This window comes from Dipodomys merriami, unplaced genomic scaffold (genome assembly GCF_024711535.1).
Source record: "Dipodomys merriami isolate MVZ:Mamm:240054 unplaced genomic scaffold, mDipMer1.0.p SCAF_696, whole genome shotgun sequence".
Lineage (NCBI taxonomy): Eukaryota > Metazoa > Chordata > Mammalia > Rodentia > Heteromyidae > Dipodomys > Dipodomys merriami.
Genome location: NW_027206286.1, coordinates 286,742 through 308,074, shown reverse-complemented (window position 1 = coordinate 308,074; position 21,333 = coordinate 286,742). Strand labels below are relative to the sequence as shown.

Genomic DNA, 21,333 nt, shown 5'->3' with positions numbered 1-21,333 from the left:
GTGGTATTTGACATACAACTCCCACCAGGGAACCGCTGCGGGGAGGGGGCCGGCCCTGCTTCTGCCGGCGTGTTGCCTGGAGTCTACTCAGCAGAGGAGTGGGGAGTTACCAGGTGTAGGTGCCTCACTCTGAACATGCCTGTGGACCAGAGTCCCTCCCAACTGTGTTGTCTTTATCCCTTCCTGGCTTCATACAGCATAACTTTCCTTCTGAAGACTGTAGGTAAGAGAGAGCTGGAAGCTTACACTGATGTTTTTTGTTAGATCATCCAACGGCAGCTGGAGCAGGTGGAGGAGAAGCAGAGGCAGCTGGAGGAGAGGGGGGTAGCGGTGGAGAAGGCGCTGCGAGGTGAAGCAGGTATGGTCAGGCTGCCTTGGTAAGGCGGCATGTTCTGGAGCAGAGCCCATCCTCCCCACTGGAGTAGCCCAGTTTTGCATCACCTCTTTTGCAAATCAGCTCCTGTACCGGCAGAGTTTTCCGGGTCCCTGTGTCATTGACATCTGGTGCTTCCTGTTAGCTAAAAGAAAAGCAGCTGTGTTGGGGCAGCCCTGAGGCCCAGGCGTGCACCCCAGTCCATTTCTTAGCTTGCCATTTCCTTGTAGAACGAAATCTCAGGCCCCGTCATCTGTTGGTGGCAAGCTCTGGGCTTTTTCCTCCTCTTCCTCCTCCTTCTCTTCATCCTTTTCTTTAGGAGAAAATAGCTGGGAATGAGGGAGATTGTACCACAAGGAACCATCACAGAACTGCACTGGGTGGGCTTCCAGCCCGCTCCCCCAAGTGCCCCTCCTGCCCATAGTTCTCTGGTTCTCTCTGCCCCAGTCACACACCTACAAAGCCCATACCATCTCCTTCAGATGGGGCTGTGGCCCTCAGCACTCACATCGCATTCCTTCCAAGCGAACCCAGGCTCTTTGGCCATTAAAAGCTGGTCTAAGGGGGAGGGTGGGAGAGGCTGAGAGAAGACTTTGGTCAGCCAGTGTGGCATAGACACTGAGAAGTGGCTGTGAGGATCACGGGACTGCCAGGCTCAGCAGAGAAAGCAAGGATGCCCTGAGCCATCACTGGGCCCGGCCCAAGAAGCCCTGTTGGTTCAGGACCTTCAGCCACTGGGCCAACCCAGATCAGGCATGAAGTGACTGACCTCTGCTTTCTTGAGAATTCTGTGTTATGGAGTCTCTGCATGGGGAACCCCTGTCTCTCTGCAGAAAACGCAGCCTGTTGCTGTCTTGAGGCTAGGGAGAAGGAAGACCTCTCACCACTTCCTTCCAGCATGGCATACCGCCTAGCAGGCAGGCTGTATGTAGGACTGGAGAAAACCTGGTAAGAGGCCGCCCAGGCCGGGGTAGCCACTGTTATGTGGCCGTGCTGACTTCATGGTGTGGGCTTGGTGTTGAGACGGATTCTCTAGTGCTGCAGTGCTAGTTTGTGTGGCCAGGTATAAAAGCAGCCCAGAAATCACAGCTGACCAGCTCAGGATAACCTTCAGGTGAAGAGATGGGCTGGGGGAGGAAGGTAAGGGTGTAGAAGTTCTTGGTTTTGTGCCTCACCTGATGCTGGGACGTCAAAGGAAATGTAAACATTTCAGCCAGCTAAATAGAGCCCCCCATGCCAAGAAGGCCAGAGAGTGCGGCTGTGAGTCAGGCACTGGCTCCTATCCTGAGTGGTGGAGAGCCGGCCTGCCTCGAAGGGTCCCAGGCGTCCCGACGCGCCTGTGACATCCTCAGCGAGCAGGCTCCTTTCCCTGCCTTGCATGCTCCAAGCAGCCGCTTCAGTTCAGCTTGAGCCCTGGCACGAGAAACTCAGCTCCCAGTGAGAGTGGACCACAGGGCTCTGCCCTCCTTGGTTTTTATCTTCTGCAGAAGACCCCAGGAAGAGTCTGGACCCATCGCACCCTTTCTGCAGTTACTTGAACTGTCACAGAAAGTGATGTATTTATCCCACAACACCCATCAGAAGTACTCCACAGCTGTGTCCCTCTGCATTTGTAGTCACAGAGGAGAGTTTTCCCTTCACTCAGGCTCCGGGGGGAGCTCTGCCCCTCACCCAGGTTCTTGGCCATCTGTGTTGTGGTTTGTGGGAAGCACTTAGCTTCCTGCAGCTGCAGTCTCCATTTGTGCTAAGACATTTCTCTGATAGGTACATTACTCCAGCTGTGGCCCACAGGCCAGAGAATAACACCACTAAAGATAGGCAGAGGAAGGCCTGCATATGCAGTTCACCGGTTTAGTACTTGCCTAGCCATGGGCAAGGACCTGACTGCCATACCCAGAACCTCAAAATGAGTGGGGAGGGGAAGTGCTGTGGCTCACCTTGAGCTGAAGAGCTCAGGGACAGAGCCCAGGCCCAGGGTTCAAGCCCCATGACCGACAAAAGAAAAAGAGGTTAAGACAATTGGATTTTCATAAACGTGTACAACCTGAATTTTATGTAAGTCAGTGATTTCAAACATGCTTTTAGCAGCAGACAGCCCTTTGTGCCAGATTGCAAGTTCAAGTTTTAAATGCAAAAGAATTACTCTAAAATACTTTAAAACATGCACACACGTGTGCACACGTACACAGCACCAACTTGAAAGCACAGATTCCATCCAGGAGCTGCAAGCATTCCCAATGCCGTGAGAGACTGTCTGGTGAGCGGAGGTACTTGCTGCAAATGCCTTGTTCAGCAGCTCACCTGGAAATCTCAGAGCACCTGCACAGTATCGAGACCAAAAGCTCAAAAATAGAACAGTAGCATTTTTTTCTCACTGACAAGCCTAGTAGCAGTTCACATTCTCTATAGAAAACCAATCCCAGATAAGAAGCTACCAAATACACATAAGCAGAAAACCCAGCGGTGCTGTGGCGTGGTGAGGAGCTGTGGTTGGAAAGGCGCTTTGCTGCCCACCGGAAGGGGACCTGCAGCTTGCTGTGAGGCCAGCCCTCCTCCATAGGCCCACACAGTGGGGCCGTGAGCACCGCCCTTGCTGGCCAGGACATAACTAATTCTCCTCCTTCCTCTTCACTGGGACAGTTTTACAAGGAGTTCAGATACTTGTACACAGAGTGCAGAAGAAGTGTGCTTCTGGGGGTCCCAGAAAAGCAGGTTGAGTCAGCAGCACAAATCCATGCACTGATGATTCTCAGTGGGCTAAAAGCTGCTGTATAAAGCACTTGAGCATAATGTGTCTTACTTAAGTATTTAACAAGTCAGGTACTTGGGAGGCACTTGGAATGCTCTTTGACAAATTCTAGGCTCCATAGAAGCTTAAAATCCAGCTCTGCTCCAATGCAATCTATAGGTGAGGCTTCATAAAGACTTTTCAACCAAAGGCAAATCTGTTCAGTTTGTAAAGTGAGCTTTGGGAGTTCTGTTGGGAATTTTTCCCACGATGCATTCAGAAAATCCTTCCTATGTAGTGCCTTCTACTACAAGAATTTATTTCAAGATCCATTATTTTCGTTTTCGTACCTTAATACGCAATTTCCAAGACATATCGAGTGCCAGGCGCCAGTGGCTCATGCCTATAATCCTAGCTACTCAGGAAGCTGAGATCTGAGGATCCAGGTTCAAAGCCAGCCCGGGCAGAAAAGTCCCTGAGACTCTTATCTCCAATTAAGCACCAGAAAACTGGAAGTGGAGCTGTAGCTCAAGTGATAAAGTGCAAGCCTTGAGCAAAAATGCTCAGGGACAGTGCCCAGGCCCTGAGTTCAAGCCCATGACCGACAGGGGGAAAAAAAAGGTAATAGAGTATCAGTCCCCAGTGACCCTGCTCTCCCCTGGTGGAGACCTTCTTTGAAGTTCGGTGGGTGCACTGATCACTCCTTTCTCTCTACTTCTGCATCCCCTTTCTCTGGGTACCCTCCCTGTGCCTAACTGGACCATTAGGACGGAACTTGCAGCTGAGCTTTCAGCTGAGAGCCACGGAAAAGCCAGTTGGAACCTGCCATCTCACTTGACAATCTGCCCTCTGGGGAAATCAGACTTTGTTAGACAAGTTGCCCTTCCAGAGAACAATCTGATACAGGCCTACCACCAGTTGGCCTCTCTTTTCAGAAGCTGCTCTGTATCCCTCACAAGGATTAACTTCAGAGCCTTTGAGCCTAGGGTGAGATCAAGACTTAGCAGATTTCTGGTTCTAGAACATATGGGAGCTTCTTTGCTTCTGGAATCCTGATTCAGACTTAGGCTCACTGGATGAACTGGCCTTCAACATGGACTGGAAGCCATGCGGTATGGCATTCAGCTTTCTGAAGTGTCCGTGGTTGAAGGGGAGACTCTGAGGAGGGGTGACAGAGCCACAGCTGAGTCTGCATGTGCTCTGGAAGAGGAGGACCTGCTCAAGGCCAGCCCTTGCAGGCCCAGACTTCAGGTGTGTGATCGCTCCCTCCGGGAGCAGCCGGAGGAGCTACAACGCTCAGAGTGCTTATGGCCACAGGCCTCAGGGCAGAGGGTGGGGCAGGCAGGTCAGGACTTTGCCTGTTTCTAAGGAGAACTGCTGGCTGAAGCCAGGAGCTCACACCTTAGAAGCTTATCTGCCAAAGAAGCTTTCTGAAGGCATGTGCAGTTCCCGCCCCCGTGGGGGTCACATACACAGTTGTCTGGAGCTCCCTGGCTGTGTTCAAAGCGACTTAGGCTTGCAGATATTTCTAGTATTGAGACTGGAGTTCCTGCCCAGGAGGCACTGGTACTGGCCATCAGCTCGCCCACTCGTGTCCAGTCACCCCTCCCACACCACGCGGGACCGAGGTTGCCTGCACGCGTGCATGCGATCGCACTTAGACTCGCATGCTCCCCAGCCGGCCCTGCTCGCCCTCGCACTGACCTGTACGCCTCTCTCGCGCTTCCCTGGTGGCTTCGGGCATGGGGGACGCAGGGTCATCTAACCGAGTAACTTTCTTCACCGATTCCTTGTTGTAGACTATTGGGGAGAGTCTTATTACAGTGGCCTCATCGACTTGCACCTGGGTGGTATGTATAGCAGCGTCTGTTGCACTAACCCTGCAACCCTCTTCCCCTCTGCCCTCCCCAGGCCTTGCTCACAAAAAGGAGCAAGAAGCCAGCCTGATAACCAAACTGCAACAGCACAAACCCTTTTCCATCCTCAGTGGTGAAGCACCTGCCTAGCATGCATCAGGCCCTGGGTTCCACCTCTAGCACTGCAAGCAAAAGCACACAGACAAGAAAGGGACAGCATGTCAGATCTCATGTATGCTCTAGATAGCTTTTAGAGGCCGGAGGTGTGGCTCAAGTGGTAGAGCACCTGGCTAGTGAGCATGCAGCCCTGAGATCAAACCTCAGTAACACCAAAAAAGAAAAAGAAAAAGTTTCTGTAAAGCTGCTGCTGCTGCTTTGAGATTTTCCTCGTCAGCCTTGCGTCCTGGTCCCCTTACTGCTGGCATTCGGGCGGCAGCGTCTACCCGCTCCAGTCTGCCTGACTTGTGTCTTGAGTCTCAGCCCTCACACCGTGTAGCTCTCATAGCGACTAGGAAGCTCACTGTCAGCCACTTAGCAAGCGGGCATGTGGTTGTGGCGAAGGCGAGTGGTAGAGCATGTGCTTGGCATACACAGGGCCCTGGTACCACCACACAGATAAGGGTGGGGGCAGGGGAGAGCTTGGCCTGGGCCATTTCACATGTGAAGCAGCACTCGGATACCTTCAAGTCCCGGTGCATGGGGGTGGCTTCACTAGTGTGATTCTGCCCAGTTCACGAGCATGAGGTGAAGTTGGGAGAAGCCCCTTCCTCCTCCACGCATGCCCAGAACTCAGCCTGTACTTGTCAGGGAAGGTAGGAGAAGCTACAGCAGTGGTTTTCCACCTATGGGCTCTAAGCCAGCAGCAGCAGCAGCAGCAGCTGCCTCACTGTTAGGCAGGCAGAGTCTCAGGCCCCTCCCAGAACTCCGTAGGTGAGGCCTGGGCCCCCCGTGTTAGACCCAGCTGATGCTGCCTCGAAGGCCAGGAACTCCAGCTAAAAAGAAGTTTAGCAGCCGAGCACTGGTGGTTCACACCTGTCATCCTAGCTACTCAGGAGGCTGAGATCTGAGGATCACAGTTCAAAGCCAGCAGGAAAGTCTGTGAGACTCCCACCTCCAGTTAACCACCAGGAAACTGGAAGTGGCGCTGTGACTCATGAGCAGAAAAGCTCAAGGACAGCACCCAGGTCCTGAGTTCGAGCCCCACAACCAACCAAAAAGAAAAGGAAACAAGGGCCTGCTGTGAGCTAGTGCAGGTGGGAGTCCCCCAAAACCACGTGGGGCCCCACAAAGTACACAAGTGCCTTCTTTAGCTCTCCCCGGCTCCCTGGGGCCCCTCTGCCCCTACTGACAATTGAGGTTATAAACAGCCCTCCGCAGGAAGAATGCCCACACTCCTGCCTTAGAGAACTGGCCAGTCCAGGCCTCACGCCCAGACCTTGGACAGCCTCCCCACGGAAGGCTGCCTGACAGCAAAAGGAATGCCCAGCCCTGGTGCCCAGGGTAGGCATGGGTTCTGGCTCCTGCTTGTGACTGGGCATACCGGGTACTCCAAGTCTCCTGAAAACAGAGCTAATAAAGACAATATCCTGCCCCATTTGTTGTTTTAACCCTAGCCCATTCTTTTTAGAAGATAGATGATAGATAGATAGATAGATAGATAGATAGATAGATAGATAGATAGATAGATAGAGAGATAGATAGATAGATAGAGAGATAGATAGATGATAGAGAGATAGATAGATAGATAGATAGATAGATAGATAGATAGAGAGATAGATAGATAGATAGATAGATAGAAGCCAGGGCAGTAGTGGTAGAGGGATTGCTGAGTGCATAGGAGACCCTGGGTCTCATCCCTAACAGCACAAAACAAAAAGGCCCTAATTCTGACTCCTGCTAGCACGGTGCTGTACGCTCGGTTACCTCCACCAGTCAGCAAGGGCGTGGCGTGGTCTCTGCTCCCAGGAGTCCCACCTGGCTGCAGACTCCTTCAGCATCCCGAGCTTCAGGAATGTTGGGGCGCCTGTTGCGGCCACTGACACGGAAAAAGGGCTGGTGCTTCCACCCGGTTAACACACCCCACCTGCCTCATTTCCTGACGCTCTCCTCCCGCCCCCTCTAACACTGCCTAGGGACGTTTATCTCAAGGTGTAAAAAGACTTTTTTACATCCAGAAACTCAGGGAAGGAGCTGCCCCGGCCTCCTCCCCATGTGTTCTGTCACTCAGCCTTCCCAGCTTGAGATGCTGGCTTTTGCCCAATGGATAGTCTTGTGTCTGTGTTGTCTGCTCTCTGTACTCCACCGCTCAAGTGAGAAAATGGCAGCGGGCTGTTTTCGTTTCTGTGACTCCAAATTCTAGTCTTTTGGATTTACGTTGTCAAAAGATTCCAGGGGGGAATACACAGAAGAAAGAGGCTGTTTCTTCCAGTTTGTAGAACGCATCTCTGTGGAGTGGATACCTGGTAACTGCTGCTTGACTCACACCACTGCCTCCTTCCCGCTGCCCTGTGTGCTCCGTGGCCAGGCCCCCGAGGGCTCTGCCCACAGAGACCTGCTGTGCTCCTAGCCAAGAGTGGAAGAAACATCCCTTTCTGAAGGAAGCCTCTGGTGCACTTGAGGCACCAAGCACACATCGCCAGGCCCCAAGAGGCAGAGAGAAACGCCACAGTTAGAGCCTGGCGTTTCCTTCTTGGGGCACATGGTAATACTCGTTGGAGGAAGGCAATTAAGTTTTTGAAAATCTGAAACTTAAAACTTGTTGTTTCTTCTCTTCCTGCCTCCCTAAGTCAGCAGCAGAAATCTTATTTCTCACTGACAGCACTCACCACAATTAGTCTACAATTCAGCTCTAGATTCCTAGAGTTCTAGGAATCGGGTTTTCCCAAGAGGACCAGACCCTGGTCCCTACCCAGTGCTCTTCCAGTCCACTAGAAGGCCTCAGCAGGGTCTTGAAGTGATGTAGATAACTATTGAAAGGCTCCAGGCCTAAATTAAAAGTCCCTTTGAGGATGGGAGTGTAGCTCAGTTGGTAGAGTGTGTGCTAAGCATACACAAAGCCCTGAGTTCAATGCCCAGCATCCAAGAAAAAAAGAAGAGATCACCAGATGCTGGTGGCTCACGCATATAATCCTAGCTACTCAGGAGGCTGAGATTGGAAGATCACGGTTCAAAACCAGCCCATGCATGAAAGTCTGTGAGACCATTATCTCCAATTAACCACCAAAAGACTGGAGGTGGATCTGTGGCTCAAGTGGTAGAGCGTCAGCCTTGAGCGAACAAGGTAAGGGACAACACCAAGGCACCGAATTCAAGCCCTATTACCGGCACCCAAAAACAAACAAAAAAAAAACAAAAAACACATCTTTTCTGAAAAACTTAGATCCTGATTTCTAATTCTAGGGGAACTCCCCCCCCCCCTTGATTTGTATCTCTCAAAAGGAAAGATCTAGAAATGTAACAGGAGGGACTAGAAAGTGGCCTACGCCAGGCCTGCCCTCTTCCCACTTCCTGAGGGACTCTTCCTGTGCCATTTTTATCTTTTAACCTGGTTTTCGTAGTTTTTGCTTGTCTTGTTAGGCTTAGAATTAGCTTAGCTCTGTTTTTGCTTGAAACTTGGAAAGCCTTCACATTTCCCAGAACACCCCTGGGAGAGGAGGTGTGTGCATACCTGTCTGCACATACATACACTGGGCCTCGGTTCTACCCTCACATTTCCCAGAACACTCCTGGGAGAGGGGGTGTGTGCGTACCTGTCTGCACAGACACTGGGCCTCGGTTCTACCCTCGTTGTTAGCGTTGTTGCCTTCCTTTGCCGACAGGCAATGGCCCCAGCCTGGACATTCCTTCTGCCCTGAGTTTTCAGGAGAACAGGCCTGCTGGACCGGCAGTGCTCCCCAGTCATGATGTTACTCACACTGCAGCGCTGCAAACCCACCAGTCGGGTCCCCTCAGCATTGTGGTTGCCCTAGGCCCTCACGCAAAGGCCAGGCATTGACATGAACCAAATAGGCTTCTTGGGTTAGAAAGTGAGATTTGTTGCTTATGAGCTTAGTCAACTAAGATTTCGCTTTGTGTCAGACTGCATAATACTAAAACAAGACAGACTTGAAAATCAGTAACAGGCCTGTTTCTAACACTGTACTCACTAAGAGTTCTCTGGTCTGGGGGGGAGGAGCAAAGCATGGATTTGGCTAGTATGCATGAGGCCCTGAGTTCTAATCCTAGCACTGCAAAAAAAGGAGGGGGGGGAGGGAGAGAAGGAGATGGAAGGAAGCTCTTGTACACCACATGTGTTACTCTGCAAATTTAATAAATTGAACAAGGTGATGAGTGGTAATGCCCCTGGTATTTCTTAGGAAAAAGTAGGCAAAAACGCTGTAGTGTCTTTAACAGGAACTGGATAGAAAGTGACCCTGTGTTGGGTCACTTAGTAAATACATTGCATGAAATAAATGAGGCGAGGGCTGCAGACCATGTGCCAACCAAAGTGAAACTGTAAAATGCAGCGGACAAATAAACATACCTCCTTCCTGTCCCTGACAGGATGTTTCTCAGGCCAGAGGGAAGTCAGAGTGAGAGTATCTCCTGGTAGACGGAGGATTTTCCGGAAGTATAGCTGAGAAGGGAGAATTCACCCTGGAACTGTGGACTTTGTGCATGAAACTGTCAGCAGGGAAGATAGGTGGAGCCAATTTGCAGCTTATGAAAGGCTATTCTGTAATTCAGGCAAACTGGTTTGGGAATTTTTCTGTTACTATGTGGGACTAATGGTGGCTCACCTCATGGTGCTGTGGATAATGTGGGACCTAGCCAGTGTATCGTGAGGAAATGCAGCCTTTCACGCCGTGACCGCTGGGTCCGCACGTCTCCTTCACAGGTCCTCCTCACAGTCTGCCAGGAGCCGATGGCACAGACCCCTTTGTCCAACAGAGGGGAACTGGACGCCTAGGTAATTAAAGAAGTGGATGCCAAGACGGGATGGGGCCGCAGGGCTAGTTCTCAGCTCCTTCCCTCCCAGCCAGGAATCAGAGTGGCCAGCCAGAGTACTTTCCTGCTGCAGCTACCTTCCAACCCGGCAGTGGACCCCGATAGGGTGCTGCATGCCTGTAATCCTAGCACTTGGTAGGCTGAGGCAGGAGGATCTGAATTCAAGGCCAGCCTGTGTAAGATAGCAAATCCTAGGCCCACCTGGGCTACATGCATAGCAAGAACCTATGATAAAAAGAAAAGGAAGGAAGGAAGGAAGGAAGGTGGGCACAAAGGCTCACACCTGTGATCCTAGCCCTTTGAGAGGAGGAAGTCAGGAAGGTTGCCATGTAAGGCCTGATCAAAAACATTCACAAGACTGAATCTCAACAGAAAACAAAAACATGGAGTGGTGGCTCACACCTGTTATTTTAGCTACTCAGGAAGCTGAGATCTGGAGGGTTGTGAGTTGTGGTTCAAAGCCAAACTGAGCAGAAAAGTATACAAGACTTCATTTTTAAATGAACAAAGTTGGGCTGTAATCATGGTTCAAGTGGTAGAGCATCACCTTAGCAAGCATGAGTCCCTGAGTTCAAGATGAGAGAGAGAAGAGCACATGCACGCACAGAGCTGATGGTACATGTACCAGGTACTTGGTAAACATTTCTTACGTTAATTATTAGTTTCTCACCTTGTGCTTAGAATAAACCCATGACCCTTCTAAGGTCTATCTAGTTGCTTCTGACATTAGCAACTGTGCAGGGTCAGAAGGTTAAATGTAATCAGGCAGAACCGAATGGCTGTCCTAGAAGGGCAGAGCTAGGCTTTGCTGCCCTGGGAGCCCAGTACTTCTTTTTTTTTTTTTTTTTGTCGGTCCTGGGGCTTGAACTCTGGGCCTGAGCGCTGTCCTTCAGCTCTTCAGCTCAAGGCGAGCGCTCTACCACTTGAGCTACAGCGCCACTTCTGGTTTTCTGGTGGTTTATTGGAGATAGGAGTCTCACGATCTCTCCTGCCCGGGCTGGCTTTGAACTGCGATCCTCAGATCTCAGCCTCCTGAGTAGCTAGGATTACAGGCATGAGCCACCAGCGCCCGGCTCAGTACTTCTGATAGAGCCAGACTTTGGGCTCAGGGCAGAGCCAGGCTTTGGCTTGGTCTCTCCGTTTTACTTCCGAAGCCTTTCTTGTAAGGACAGCACTTGAACCTTCTCTGCCACTCAGCCTCTTGATTAGGGTTTGGAGATTTTTAAATATTAAAAGGACTAATGTACGTTCTGTCTTAAGTCTCAGGTGAGCACCCAAGCTCAGAGTGTGTAGTTCAGTGGTAGCACACTTGCCTGGTAGGCCTGAGGCTCTGGGTTCCCCCCCAGCTCCACAGTGGAAAAGAAAATTAACAGTGAGGCAGACCATGTTTCTCACATCTCCATAAAAGGCAAAAATATTATGACTCCAGTAGCCAGCAGCCTCTGCCCTGTGCCTTCCTTGCTCATGCAGTGATTTCTGCTTCTAGTCTAGCCTGGAACTTCCCCTGTTCAGTTGGTTTCCCCCTGACACACCCACCCCATTTCTGTACCTTGCTTACGCAATGATGATTTCTGCTTCTAGTTGGTAGATTTCACACACACCATTTCCTTTTTAAATAGCATCAAAGAGGGTTGTGTGTCGGTTGACTGGTTGGTTTTTCCTATTTTTAAGAGAGCTGCACTTTCATCATGGAAGTCATGTGTAGCCACAGGGCTGGGCCTGGGCCTCTTGCTTTCACCTGTTAGGTTACTGCCTTTTTCCTTTTTAAAAAAATACTGTTTCACCTGAGACTGCCCCTTTTCCTATTTTCATTTGCTAACTTTATTTTGGGGAAGTTGGTTATGACGTTGGAACTCTGGGTCTGGGCGCTATCCCTTGAGCTCTTTTGCTCAAGACTAGCCATAGCACCACTTCCGGTTTTCTGGGGGTTTATTGGAAATAAGACTTTCACGGCTTTACCTGCCCAGGCTGCCTTTGAACTGGGGTCCTCAGATCTCAGCCTCCTGAGTAGCTAGGATTACAGGCGTGAGCCACTCATTTCCTAACTTTTATTGTCAGTGTTCTTTTGCGGGGTGGGGAGTGGGGTGTGTGCCAGGCCTGGGGCTTGAACTCAAGGCTTAGGTGCTGTCCTTGAGCTTTTGTGCTCAAGGCTAGTGCTCTACACTTAAGCCACACCTCTACTTCCAGCTTTTGGTGAATAAATGGAGCGTAAGACTCGTGGATTTCTTGCCTGGGCTTGTTCAGATCTCAGCCTCCTGAGTAGCTAGGATTTAAATAGTCTTTTATGTCCAGTTATGTGCTGTTTCAGAAAAAGTGAACAGGGAATGTTGCTAAAGCTATAGTCTGAGGTATCAGAAAGCAAAGGATGTTTTAAATATATGTCACCTACTTGATTTTGGAGATGTGGTGCATGTGTAGTGTCATTCTCCCCTGCTGATGAATATGTATGCAGTTCTTTTCACAACCTAGCCTACTCATGTGTAAGACAGTTAATTGACATTGTTAAGGGATTTCTGTAGGCATTCTGAGCCTTAACATAGACTCTATGCTTCAAAACAGCCTGATAGCCCTGTGCCAGTGGTTCACACCCATAACCCTAGTTACTCAGTAGGCTGAGATCTGAGGATCATGGTTCAAAGCCAGTGCGGGCAAGAAAGCCCATGAGATTCTTATCTCTAATGAACCACTAGAAAACCGGGAGTGGTGCTTTGGCTCAAGTGGTAGAGCACTGGCCTTGAGCTGCTGAAGAGCTCAGGGACAGCACCCACGACTGACAAAACAAGTCCCATGACTGACAAAAACAAACCAGGATGAGTAGATCTAAGCCAGAGCGAGTTTTGTTCTATTTTGTGATGTCTTTAAGGAAAGAGAACCTTCTCCCCTGTCTCCAGACATCAGCTGGTCACCGTTGTGTCTGTTGAGAGGCCTGGTGGTATCACCACTTCACATACTGCCTCTGGCTCTGGTTGTGAGGTGGTGCCAGCATGCACAAACACGCGGTGCAGAACAGCTTGAAGGAAGGAGAGTGGTCCTTACCCTCGCTCCCCCGTGATGCAGGGTGGCCCCTCCAACAGTGGTTTGTCTGCTTGGCCCTCTTGTTGACTCGAGCCGCTCCCTCAGCCCTTCTCCATGGTTCCCTAGACCTGTCCTTCCTTGGGCTTCACTGTCCCCCGTGTGTGCTCCTCTGGTTCTGTGATGGTCCCTTGCTCTGCTCCTCTCCCTCTTCCTTTCAGTGGTCAGCAGGGCTCCCCGGGGTCTGGAGAGGTCTCTGCATCCTGCGTCCTTCCAGCTCCCCCTCTTGGTCTGGCAGCAGTCCACAGTGTGACAGCTCTGGATAGCTCTGGACCCCTCCGAGACAGGAAAGGGCAAGAAGAGCAGGCGGTTGGCTGCCCAGAGCACACGGGAGCTAGTGATGGGACCTGCGGGAGTGCCTGTGTGCTCGTTTCCCCCGCCACCCCCGCCCCCAAGTTGGCCTGGCTCAGGACGCAAAGCATCGGAGGTATCACAGCCCTGCAGGCCTTTCTGTGGGTACAGTGGCCACGGGTAGCACCTGAGTTTGATTTGGCTGGCGACCCCATGTTACCACCTCCACATCTAGCCACAGCCGTGGCCGTGTGTGTGTGGTGTGGATCCCGTAGAGATGGGAAGACCCACAGGAGCTTTGAGCCCAAGACCCCAGTGGACGCTGTGTGGTGACAGCCCAGCATTACTGCTCTCCCCGTAAGGCGACCGCGAAGGGCAGGGCCGGGTCTCCAGGAGGAAACCCCACTCCTTTGTGAGGCCACGCACCCCCGTCAGCCCCCACGGCCGGGCACCTAGGTTTGCTCTTGTTCAGTTTCTGTGCTGAAAAAAAAGGACTTGATTCATTTGTAGACTTTGTTTCCCCTGTTTCTGCTTCTCCATTTCTTGTATTTTTCCTTTCCCTCTGTTGTTCTTTTCTCACGTTTTATGCTTTTTGTCCTCTGCTTTTTTTTTTTAATTTAATTTCACTTTCTCCCTTTCCCTCTCCACCTCCAACGTCCTCCTCCTCCTCTTTTTCCTCTTCTTTTTTTGTCTTTCTCCATTTCCTCCTCCTCCTCTTCCTCTTCCTCCTCCTTCTCCTCTTCCTTGTTTGGTCCTTTTTGAAGTTGAGCCCAGTGGCGGGACTCCACGGCGTAGACCTCTCTCCTTCTGCCCTTGCTGTGTCCAGGAAGGTAACGTAACCTCTTCCCACCTCATCCCCACTGCTTCACGGGGTTGTAGCTACCAAGGTCCCACGGGGAGCCGAAGCCCAGTTGTTCTTTCCTTCTCTGACCCACGACAGCCCTTTCTGAGAACGTCACGAACATGTGGCAAGCCCCTACAAGGCACAGTATCCCTTAGACTGTCTAAGGAACGGTTGGGAACGGAGGGAAGCTGGGAGCCGTTGAGCCTGGCGTCCAGAGGCTACTAAACTCCTGCGGCCCTGCCCACATTGGGCCTTGGGGCCGTGAGCTCCAGCCCACCACAGGGGAGCAGGAGCATGGAGTGAGAGCCACCCTTGTGGCAGCCATTTGTATTGCTGGAGTCAAGGAATACTGTCCTTAGGCAGCCTGGTCGACACAGACACCCCTACGGTCTTTTCCAAGGGAACCACTAGAAGCAAACTTCTCTACCTTGTGTCTTGCTGAGTGTGTCTTGTTTTGTTTTGTTTTTTTTTTGAGTCTGTCTGGTTTGAAGTCTTGTGATGAGATTGTCGTTGACAAGGCATGTGGGCACGGGAGGGCAGCGTGGCCATGACTAACCCCTGCTCTCCATGGCTCTCCCCACCCCTCCATTTCCCCTTGCTCATCGGCTGTGAACAGGCTCCACCGAGGCTCATGAGGGGTATCCGGTGGAATTTTCCTGTCTTGATGTGCGGGGAGGCCGGGAGGGGAGGAGCGGGAGACTCGGCGGCGTGCTCGCGGTTTGCATGCCACGCGGGCTCACTGTGCAGAGATGCCCCAGAAGGAATGCGTGGAACCAGGCTGCAGGCTGCTTTAAAGCCAAAGACCCAAGTCGATTGGATTGGGTGAGGAGAGACCTTGGGCCCCAGACAGGACAGCCACACCGCAGCCGCAGCAGGCTCCACGGCCTGGGGAGAGAGGGGTTTCCATCTAGAAAGCAGGGCTGGGGGGCAGGACAGGACCTTACACTCAGGAGCAAAGGCTGCGGCTGGGCCCGGAGGAGACACACCCTGCTGGTGTGGACCTGAGTCCCTCTGGCCTCCAGAGCAGCTGCTAGCTAAGGACTACCTGGCTTAGATATGCATGTGCCAGAAAACACCGCAGCAGCTCTTCTGCTTTGTTTGGTGCGGGGTAGAGAGGCAGCGTGCAGCCGAGAAGGAGGGAGGGGAAAGCCCAGGAGAGGCACCTGCCTGAAACATTATTGTGTACTCCCGTGCTAAGACACCCTGAAATTCTGCATAAAGTTGATGTTGGGCTGGAGGCGGAGCTCAGTGGGGAGCGCTTGCCTGGCATTCCAGAGGCCCTGGTTTCCAGACCTAGCACTGCAACATACATTTGATGTGTGCACACATGACATTTCTTAAAAGAGTTTGTAATCAAAAAATATTCATGAGCCAGGTGCTGGTGACTCACACCTATAATCCGACCTACTCAGGAGGCTGAGATCTGAGGCTCACGGTCCAAAGCCAGCCTGGGCAGGAAAGTCCATAACACTCTGATCTCCAATTAACCAGAAAAAAAAACCAGAAGTGGAGCTTTGGCTCAAATGGTAGAGCTCTAGCCTTGAGCAAAAGCTCAAGGGAGGGCATACTAGCCCTGAGTTCCAGCTCCTTTACCACTAGCACAGAAAAAAAATATATGAATGAGCCTCTTCTGTGATTGATCCTTGGAAAGTTCTCCCAGTATCCTCCCACTGCAGTCAAAGCCAAGGGCCCAGTCTCCTGTTGGAGACTAGTTGTGATTAATTCAGGGCAGCCCACACTCGCAGGTACTGCCTGCCCCAGAGCCAGCTGCCGGGACTGGAGTAGATGAGAGCCCTTTAGATGTGTCTTATAGATCTGCACTTGTCCTGTTTGTTATACTAGTTTCCTCCAAGGAGACCTCACACATGGTGATAAGGTAGGGAGGCAAGCCGGGTCCCAGTGGCTCACACCTGTCATCCTAGCTACTCAGGAGGCTGAGATCCGAGGGTCACGGTTCAAAGCCAGCTCGGCCAGGGAAGTCTGTGCGACTACTATCTCCAACTGATCACCAAAAGAAGCCAAAAGTGGAGCTGTGGCTCAAGTGGTAGAGCAATATAGCCTTGAGCAAAGGAGCTCAGGACGATGCCCACCCCAGGATCAGCACCCCACCCCACCCCCAAATAAAAAAGAAAAAGAGGCAAAGAAGGGCCTGGTAGCTCATGGCTGCTATAATCTTAGCTACTCAGGAGACTGAGATCAGTAGAGGTATGGCTGAAGCTCAGCCCAGGGGGCAAAGTTCAGGAGACTCTAATCAATAACGACAACAAGCTATACCTAAGCAATAAAAGCAAGCCAATAAAAAGCTGGGTGTACAGCCTGAACCATCCAAGCAAGAGAAAAGAGAACCCTACCTAAAAGATGTCCAAAGTTCATACCAGTGGCCAAGGTCTAGAGTCCTAGCTACTGCAGAAACTGAGACGGACAGAATAGTTTGAGGCCAGCCTGGGCAGAAAAGCTCACAAGACCCATCTCAGCCGAGAGCTGAGCACGGTGGCGTGCACCTGTTCCTCTAAGTCAAGAAGCCTAAAGCAGGTGAATTGCAATCTGCCACGGTAGAAAACAGGACCTTATCTCAAAAATAACCAGAGCCCCGAAGGGCTGGAGGTGTGGCTCAGTGATAGAGCACTCACCTAGCAAGTGCAAGGCCCTGAGTTCAAACCTCAGTAATGCCCAAATTCGTAATGATCAAAGCAGAAAGGGCTGGAGATGTAGCTCAGATAGTTGAGGGCCTGTCTAGCCAGCACAAGGTTCTGTGTTCAAAGAAAACAAAAATGGAGGCACAGCAGTATAAGATACCAAAGACAGCTGCTGCACAGAAGAGGCCTGGGAAGAGAGGACAGTCTCCAACACGGTCTCCTAGTGGAGGTGAGGGCGGGGCCTCATGGGACAGACGGGCAGCGCAGGGTGAGGCCTGAGGTCGGGATGGTTTGGGGGCCTGGCATTCTCTGCCCCTTCCCAAGGCTGTAGGCAAACTTCGGGCCTGGCTTGGAAGTGTTCCGGCAGCATCTTGCTCGGCTCTCTTTGCACATTTGCCCCGGTGTGATGAACCCTCCCGGCTGGCTGGACAGACGACCCATCCCGTGGCCCGACACAACCCCTCTCTCGCAGGCATGGGTAAGAAGGATGACCCCAAGCTGATGCAGGAGTGGTTCAAGCTGGTGCAGGAGAAGAACGCCATGGTGCGCTATGAATCGGAGCTGATGGTCTTGTGAGTCTGGGGACCTGGCTGCGGGGAGGGCCGGGTGGAAGCCTGGTTCCCTGTGGCTTCACAGAGGGAGAAGGTTGGTCCCCATGTGACGGCCGCTGTTCCCCTCCCGTGCCCCTCCCCGCAGCGCCCGGGAGCTGGAGCTGGAAGACCGGCAGAGCCGACTGCAGCAGGAGCTGAGGGAGCGCATGGCGGTGGAAGGTGAGTGGGCAGGGCCTGGGGGAGGAGGTGGGGTGAGCAGTGCTCCACAGCGGCTCCACTCATGCCTTTGGCCACGTGGCAGATCATCTGAAGACTGAGGAAGAGCTGTCGGAGGAGAAGAAGATCCTGAATGAGATGCTGGAGGTGGTGGAGCAGAGAGACTCCCTCGTGGCCCTGTTGGAGGAGCAGCGGCTCCAGGAGAAGGAGGAAGACAAGGATCTGGAGGCCGCCATGCTTTGCAAGGGCTTCAGCTTGGACTGGTCCTGAGCCCAGCCTGCCCTTGCAGTTGGTGGATTTGGCATTGCCTGACCCTGCTGTGTGCTGGTAAACCGCCTGGCGCCCTCGGGCGTTTGAAGTCGGACACCCTCGCGCGTGGGCGCGGTGAGGAGAACCCCCGGGGGATGGCGACTTGTCCAGGACGGTTCCACCCCCTGGGAAGAGGCCACCGGACCCCCACGCCGCAGGGAGGAGCAGGGTGGTTTGAGGCACACCTGCACGGTCCCTGACTGCCACTGCTGGAGCCTTTGCCTTCCACTGGCACACGTGGTAAGAGCCTGAAGCAGCGCCCTCTCCTCAGAGCCGCCACCACCACCACGCAGAGCACCACAGAGTGGGCGGACATCTTCATGCTCCCTGAAGCACCACCAAAGAAGGGCAAGTCACCCTGCACAAGAGAGATGTGGACAGCAAGGACAGCGGTGTTGCTCACCTCAGCCTCACGGGGAAGCTGAGCGCCGGGCAGGGTCTGGATCATTCTGGATCATTATGCAAGTCAAGAGGACAGGGGCTGGGTCTGTCCCTAGTCCTGCATCATACATTCGACCCTCCCCCCACAAGTGGCCAAATGCCCAGGCCTCTCACTGGCTGTGGCCTGAGGCCTGTGTATTGCTGCGTTTTGCTTTAGTTCACAGCCATTTTGACACTGGAAAGTACTGACTTTGTGGGGGCCGTGGGAGGCCTTACACATCGAGGCATTTCCCCCCCCCACCCCGTCAACGGGCACTGTCCTGGCACAGCACCCACGGGGGCAGGAGGGGGCCGCCCTTGGCATTTTCCTGCGTTTGCACCTTGAAACGAAGCTGACGATCTGGCGAGACACTCGGCCACTTCGGACCCTTTTGGTCAATTAACTTATTTTTTTAATACTTGAAAAGAAGCCACTTCATTTTTGTACCTTTACTAGAGACACTGACCACCTGGCACCTGCACATAGGATTGAGAGAGATCTCTGCCCCGTCCCATGCAGTCTGACCCCAAACTGACTGAATGCTTGTGACGTGCGTCTATTTATTATTAGCCTTCTTCAGCGTGTTACTGACCTGGTCGGCATCAGGGAGCAGCTCAGAACCCTCCCCGTCCTAACTGCAGCTTTTCTGGCTTCTCCTTTAACTGTCTGCCTCCCTGCTCTACCCAGATCCCTGTTCTTGCTATGCACTGGGCTTCTACATCAGAATAGTCACTGTTCATGTACTTCCCTGCCATGGGAGGCCTGACCAGGAGGTAAAGGTGCTGCTGCTCTGGTCTCTTCCTGTTGGGATCTTGGCTTTGAACCCATTTTTTCCTCAGTTTCGGTGCCAGGATTTCATCTCCCTCCACGTGTAGGTTACAGAAAGTTTGGGAGTAAGCCCTTGTCCAACTGGCTGAGACCAAGTCCGGAGGCCTCTGCCATCAGTCTGGCTGATGAGAGCACCTTTGCCCAGCCAGCCTGAGGTCCAGCAGGACAGGGACGCATGTCCTGCCCCCCACTGGGACTATGATTCAGGATGGTTGCCAACAGACAGTCGGACAACTACAGCCTCGGTTTCCTGCCTGTGCTAGGGACTGGGTGGGTTGGCCCAGACTACTATGCATGTCATATCCCGCTCCATAAGCCCAACGATCCAAACCGATTACTTCATGTACAGTTCATGGAGCCACTGGCTGAGAACACCGGGCACCAAGGTGCTAAGTCTACCAAGAGAATCAGCACATCAACATGCAGGGCCAAGTGCACCAGGATGAGACTGATCCAGGAGGCCCGGGGCAGCCCTGCTGCCCTTGGCAGGGAAGGTCCAGTGTAGAGAAAGGGCCTCTGGCTGTTCCTGACAACAGGCCAGGCCAGCGGCCCAGGCTGACCTTGGACATCCCATAGGAACCACACTGTGCCTCAACTTGAACATCCATCTAACCGCAAAAGAGCAAGCAACCTGTCTACTTTGTCTAAAAACTGCCATCTCTTCGGTGGAAATCCAGTTGCCGCTAGCAACCATCATAACATGGATGTTTTCTGAGCAGGCAGCATCTCCATTTCTGTTCTTTCCCCAAGTGGGAGGGGAGCATGTTCTGGGTTTTCACCCTTCACCCCAGCCTGCCGGTCAACTTGGACTTTGGACAGGACCCTCTGACTGAGTGGCCTTTTCCCTGACCCTGCCTTTCTCTCAGATGCCACCGGCCAGCCCCACAGCATTGCTCGCGTCCATCTCTGTGGCTAACCCCGAACAAGGACTCCAGTTCCAAAGTGACTAAGGGGTGCGGTTGTAGTATACTGCCTCAAGTGGCCTTGTGTAGCAGGAAACCTTCCTTCCACCTCTTGTAGCTGCCCAGTCCTGGTCAGCCAGGGCATCACCATGTCCTCCAGAGCACACGCCAATGCCTGCCAGCCATTGAAGGGGGAGGGAAGCCACTGCGGAAGGGCCTCAGAAAACCACCAGCCCGAGACCAGCCCCAGCTCTCCACCCTGACTGCACTAGCACTTCAGGGTCTCTTTTAAGCTCCCAGTTTGTAACCACTACCCTGCAGTTGATTTTAATAGCCTGGGGACTTTGCTATGGGAGATGATTTCTGCGTTTGGAATACATAAAGTTCCAGACACATGCTGTTCCCAAGAGGGAAGCCTTCCCTTGGAGGCAGGGAAGAGGGTATGTGCACAAGCAGGTAAGATGATGGGAGTTCATCTGAGCAAGTCCAAGTACAGCTGGAGGTCATGTTCCACACCCCTGGAGGGCCGAGTTTCAGGCTGGCCAGAGCGCCCTGTGGGATCTTAACCTGCTCTGTTGACATCTGCGGCCTCCACCCAGGAGCCACCCTGAGCTGATTCCGACCAGCAATGATAGATCATTCTTAACCCTTTCTCGACATTTTTCACTGCGGCAGGAAGAGAAAAGAGTCAGAAAAATAGAATGAGTGGCTGAAGATGTAGCTCAGTGGTAGAACGTATGCTTAGAATGCAGGAGGCACTGGGTTTAATCTCCAGCACTGTACAAACAAACCAACCGTAAAAGGGTTATCACATCTGACCACAAAGGAGAATGGTCTGTTTCATGCGCAATAAAAGTTTTTCAAAGAAAACGGCAACTGTATTTCTTGTCATTATACTGTACTTGGCAGTAAGCCATAATTTCTGCATCCCCACCTCCCTTCAAGGTAGATGGTCTGTATCTACCTCGCTGTGTATATGGGATTGTTTGAAGGTTACAACTTTCTGTTTTAGTTTATGATCCTGACTCAGCCATCAACAAATAGCAGCACTTGAGAAATAGCAGTCTTGTTTGGAAAGAAGCAACCCTATACAACTGGAGACTAGAGCCTCCCTGCCTTTTTTTTTTTTTTTTTTTTTTTTGCCAGTCTTGGGACTTGAACTCAGGGTCTGGGCACTGTCCCTGAGCTTCTTTTGCTCAAGGCTAGGAATCTTATCACTTGAGCCACAGTGCCACTTTCAGTGTATGTGGTACTGAGGAATGGAACCCAGGGCTTCTTGTGTGCTGGACAAGGGCTCCACCACTGAGCCACCTTTCCAGC

General features: G+C 52.2%; 1 protein-coding gene across 13 annotated transcripts in view; it reads left to right on the top strand.

Annotated features, from left to right (window-relative positions):
- The window catches only part of LOC138816396 (F-actin-monooxygenase MICAL3-like), a 156,525-nt gene extending 135,636 nt beyond the window's left edge, over positions 1 to 20,889 (top strand). For 9 of the 13 annotated variants that reach the window (XM_070006117.1, XM_070006116.1, XM_070006107.1 and 6 more), the window contains 5 exons: positions 265 to 358; positions 14,071 to 14,136; positions 17,259 to 17,358; positions 17,483 to 17,556; positions 17,639 to 20,889. In XM_070006117.1, coding sequence (XP_069862218.1) covers positions 265 to 358; positions 14,071 to 14,136; positions 17,259 to 17,358; positions 17,483 to 17,556; positions 17,639 to 17,823 — 519 coding nt within the window. In that variant the 3' untranslated portion in view covers positions 17,824 to 20,889. Of the gene's footprint in view, positions 1 to 264; positions 359 to 4,900; positions 4,952 to 14,070; positions 14,137 to 17,258; positions 17,359 to 17,482; positions 17,557 to 17,638 lie in introns of all 13 variants that reach the window. The other 4 variants (XM_070006118.1, XM_070006113.1, XM_070006111.1 and 1 more) reach the window with 2 other exon arrangements.
- Positions 20,890 to 21,333: the final 444 nt, after the last annotated feature.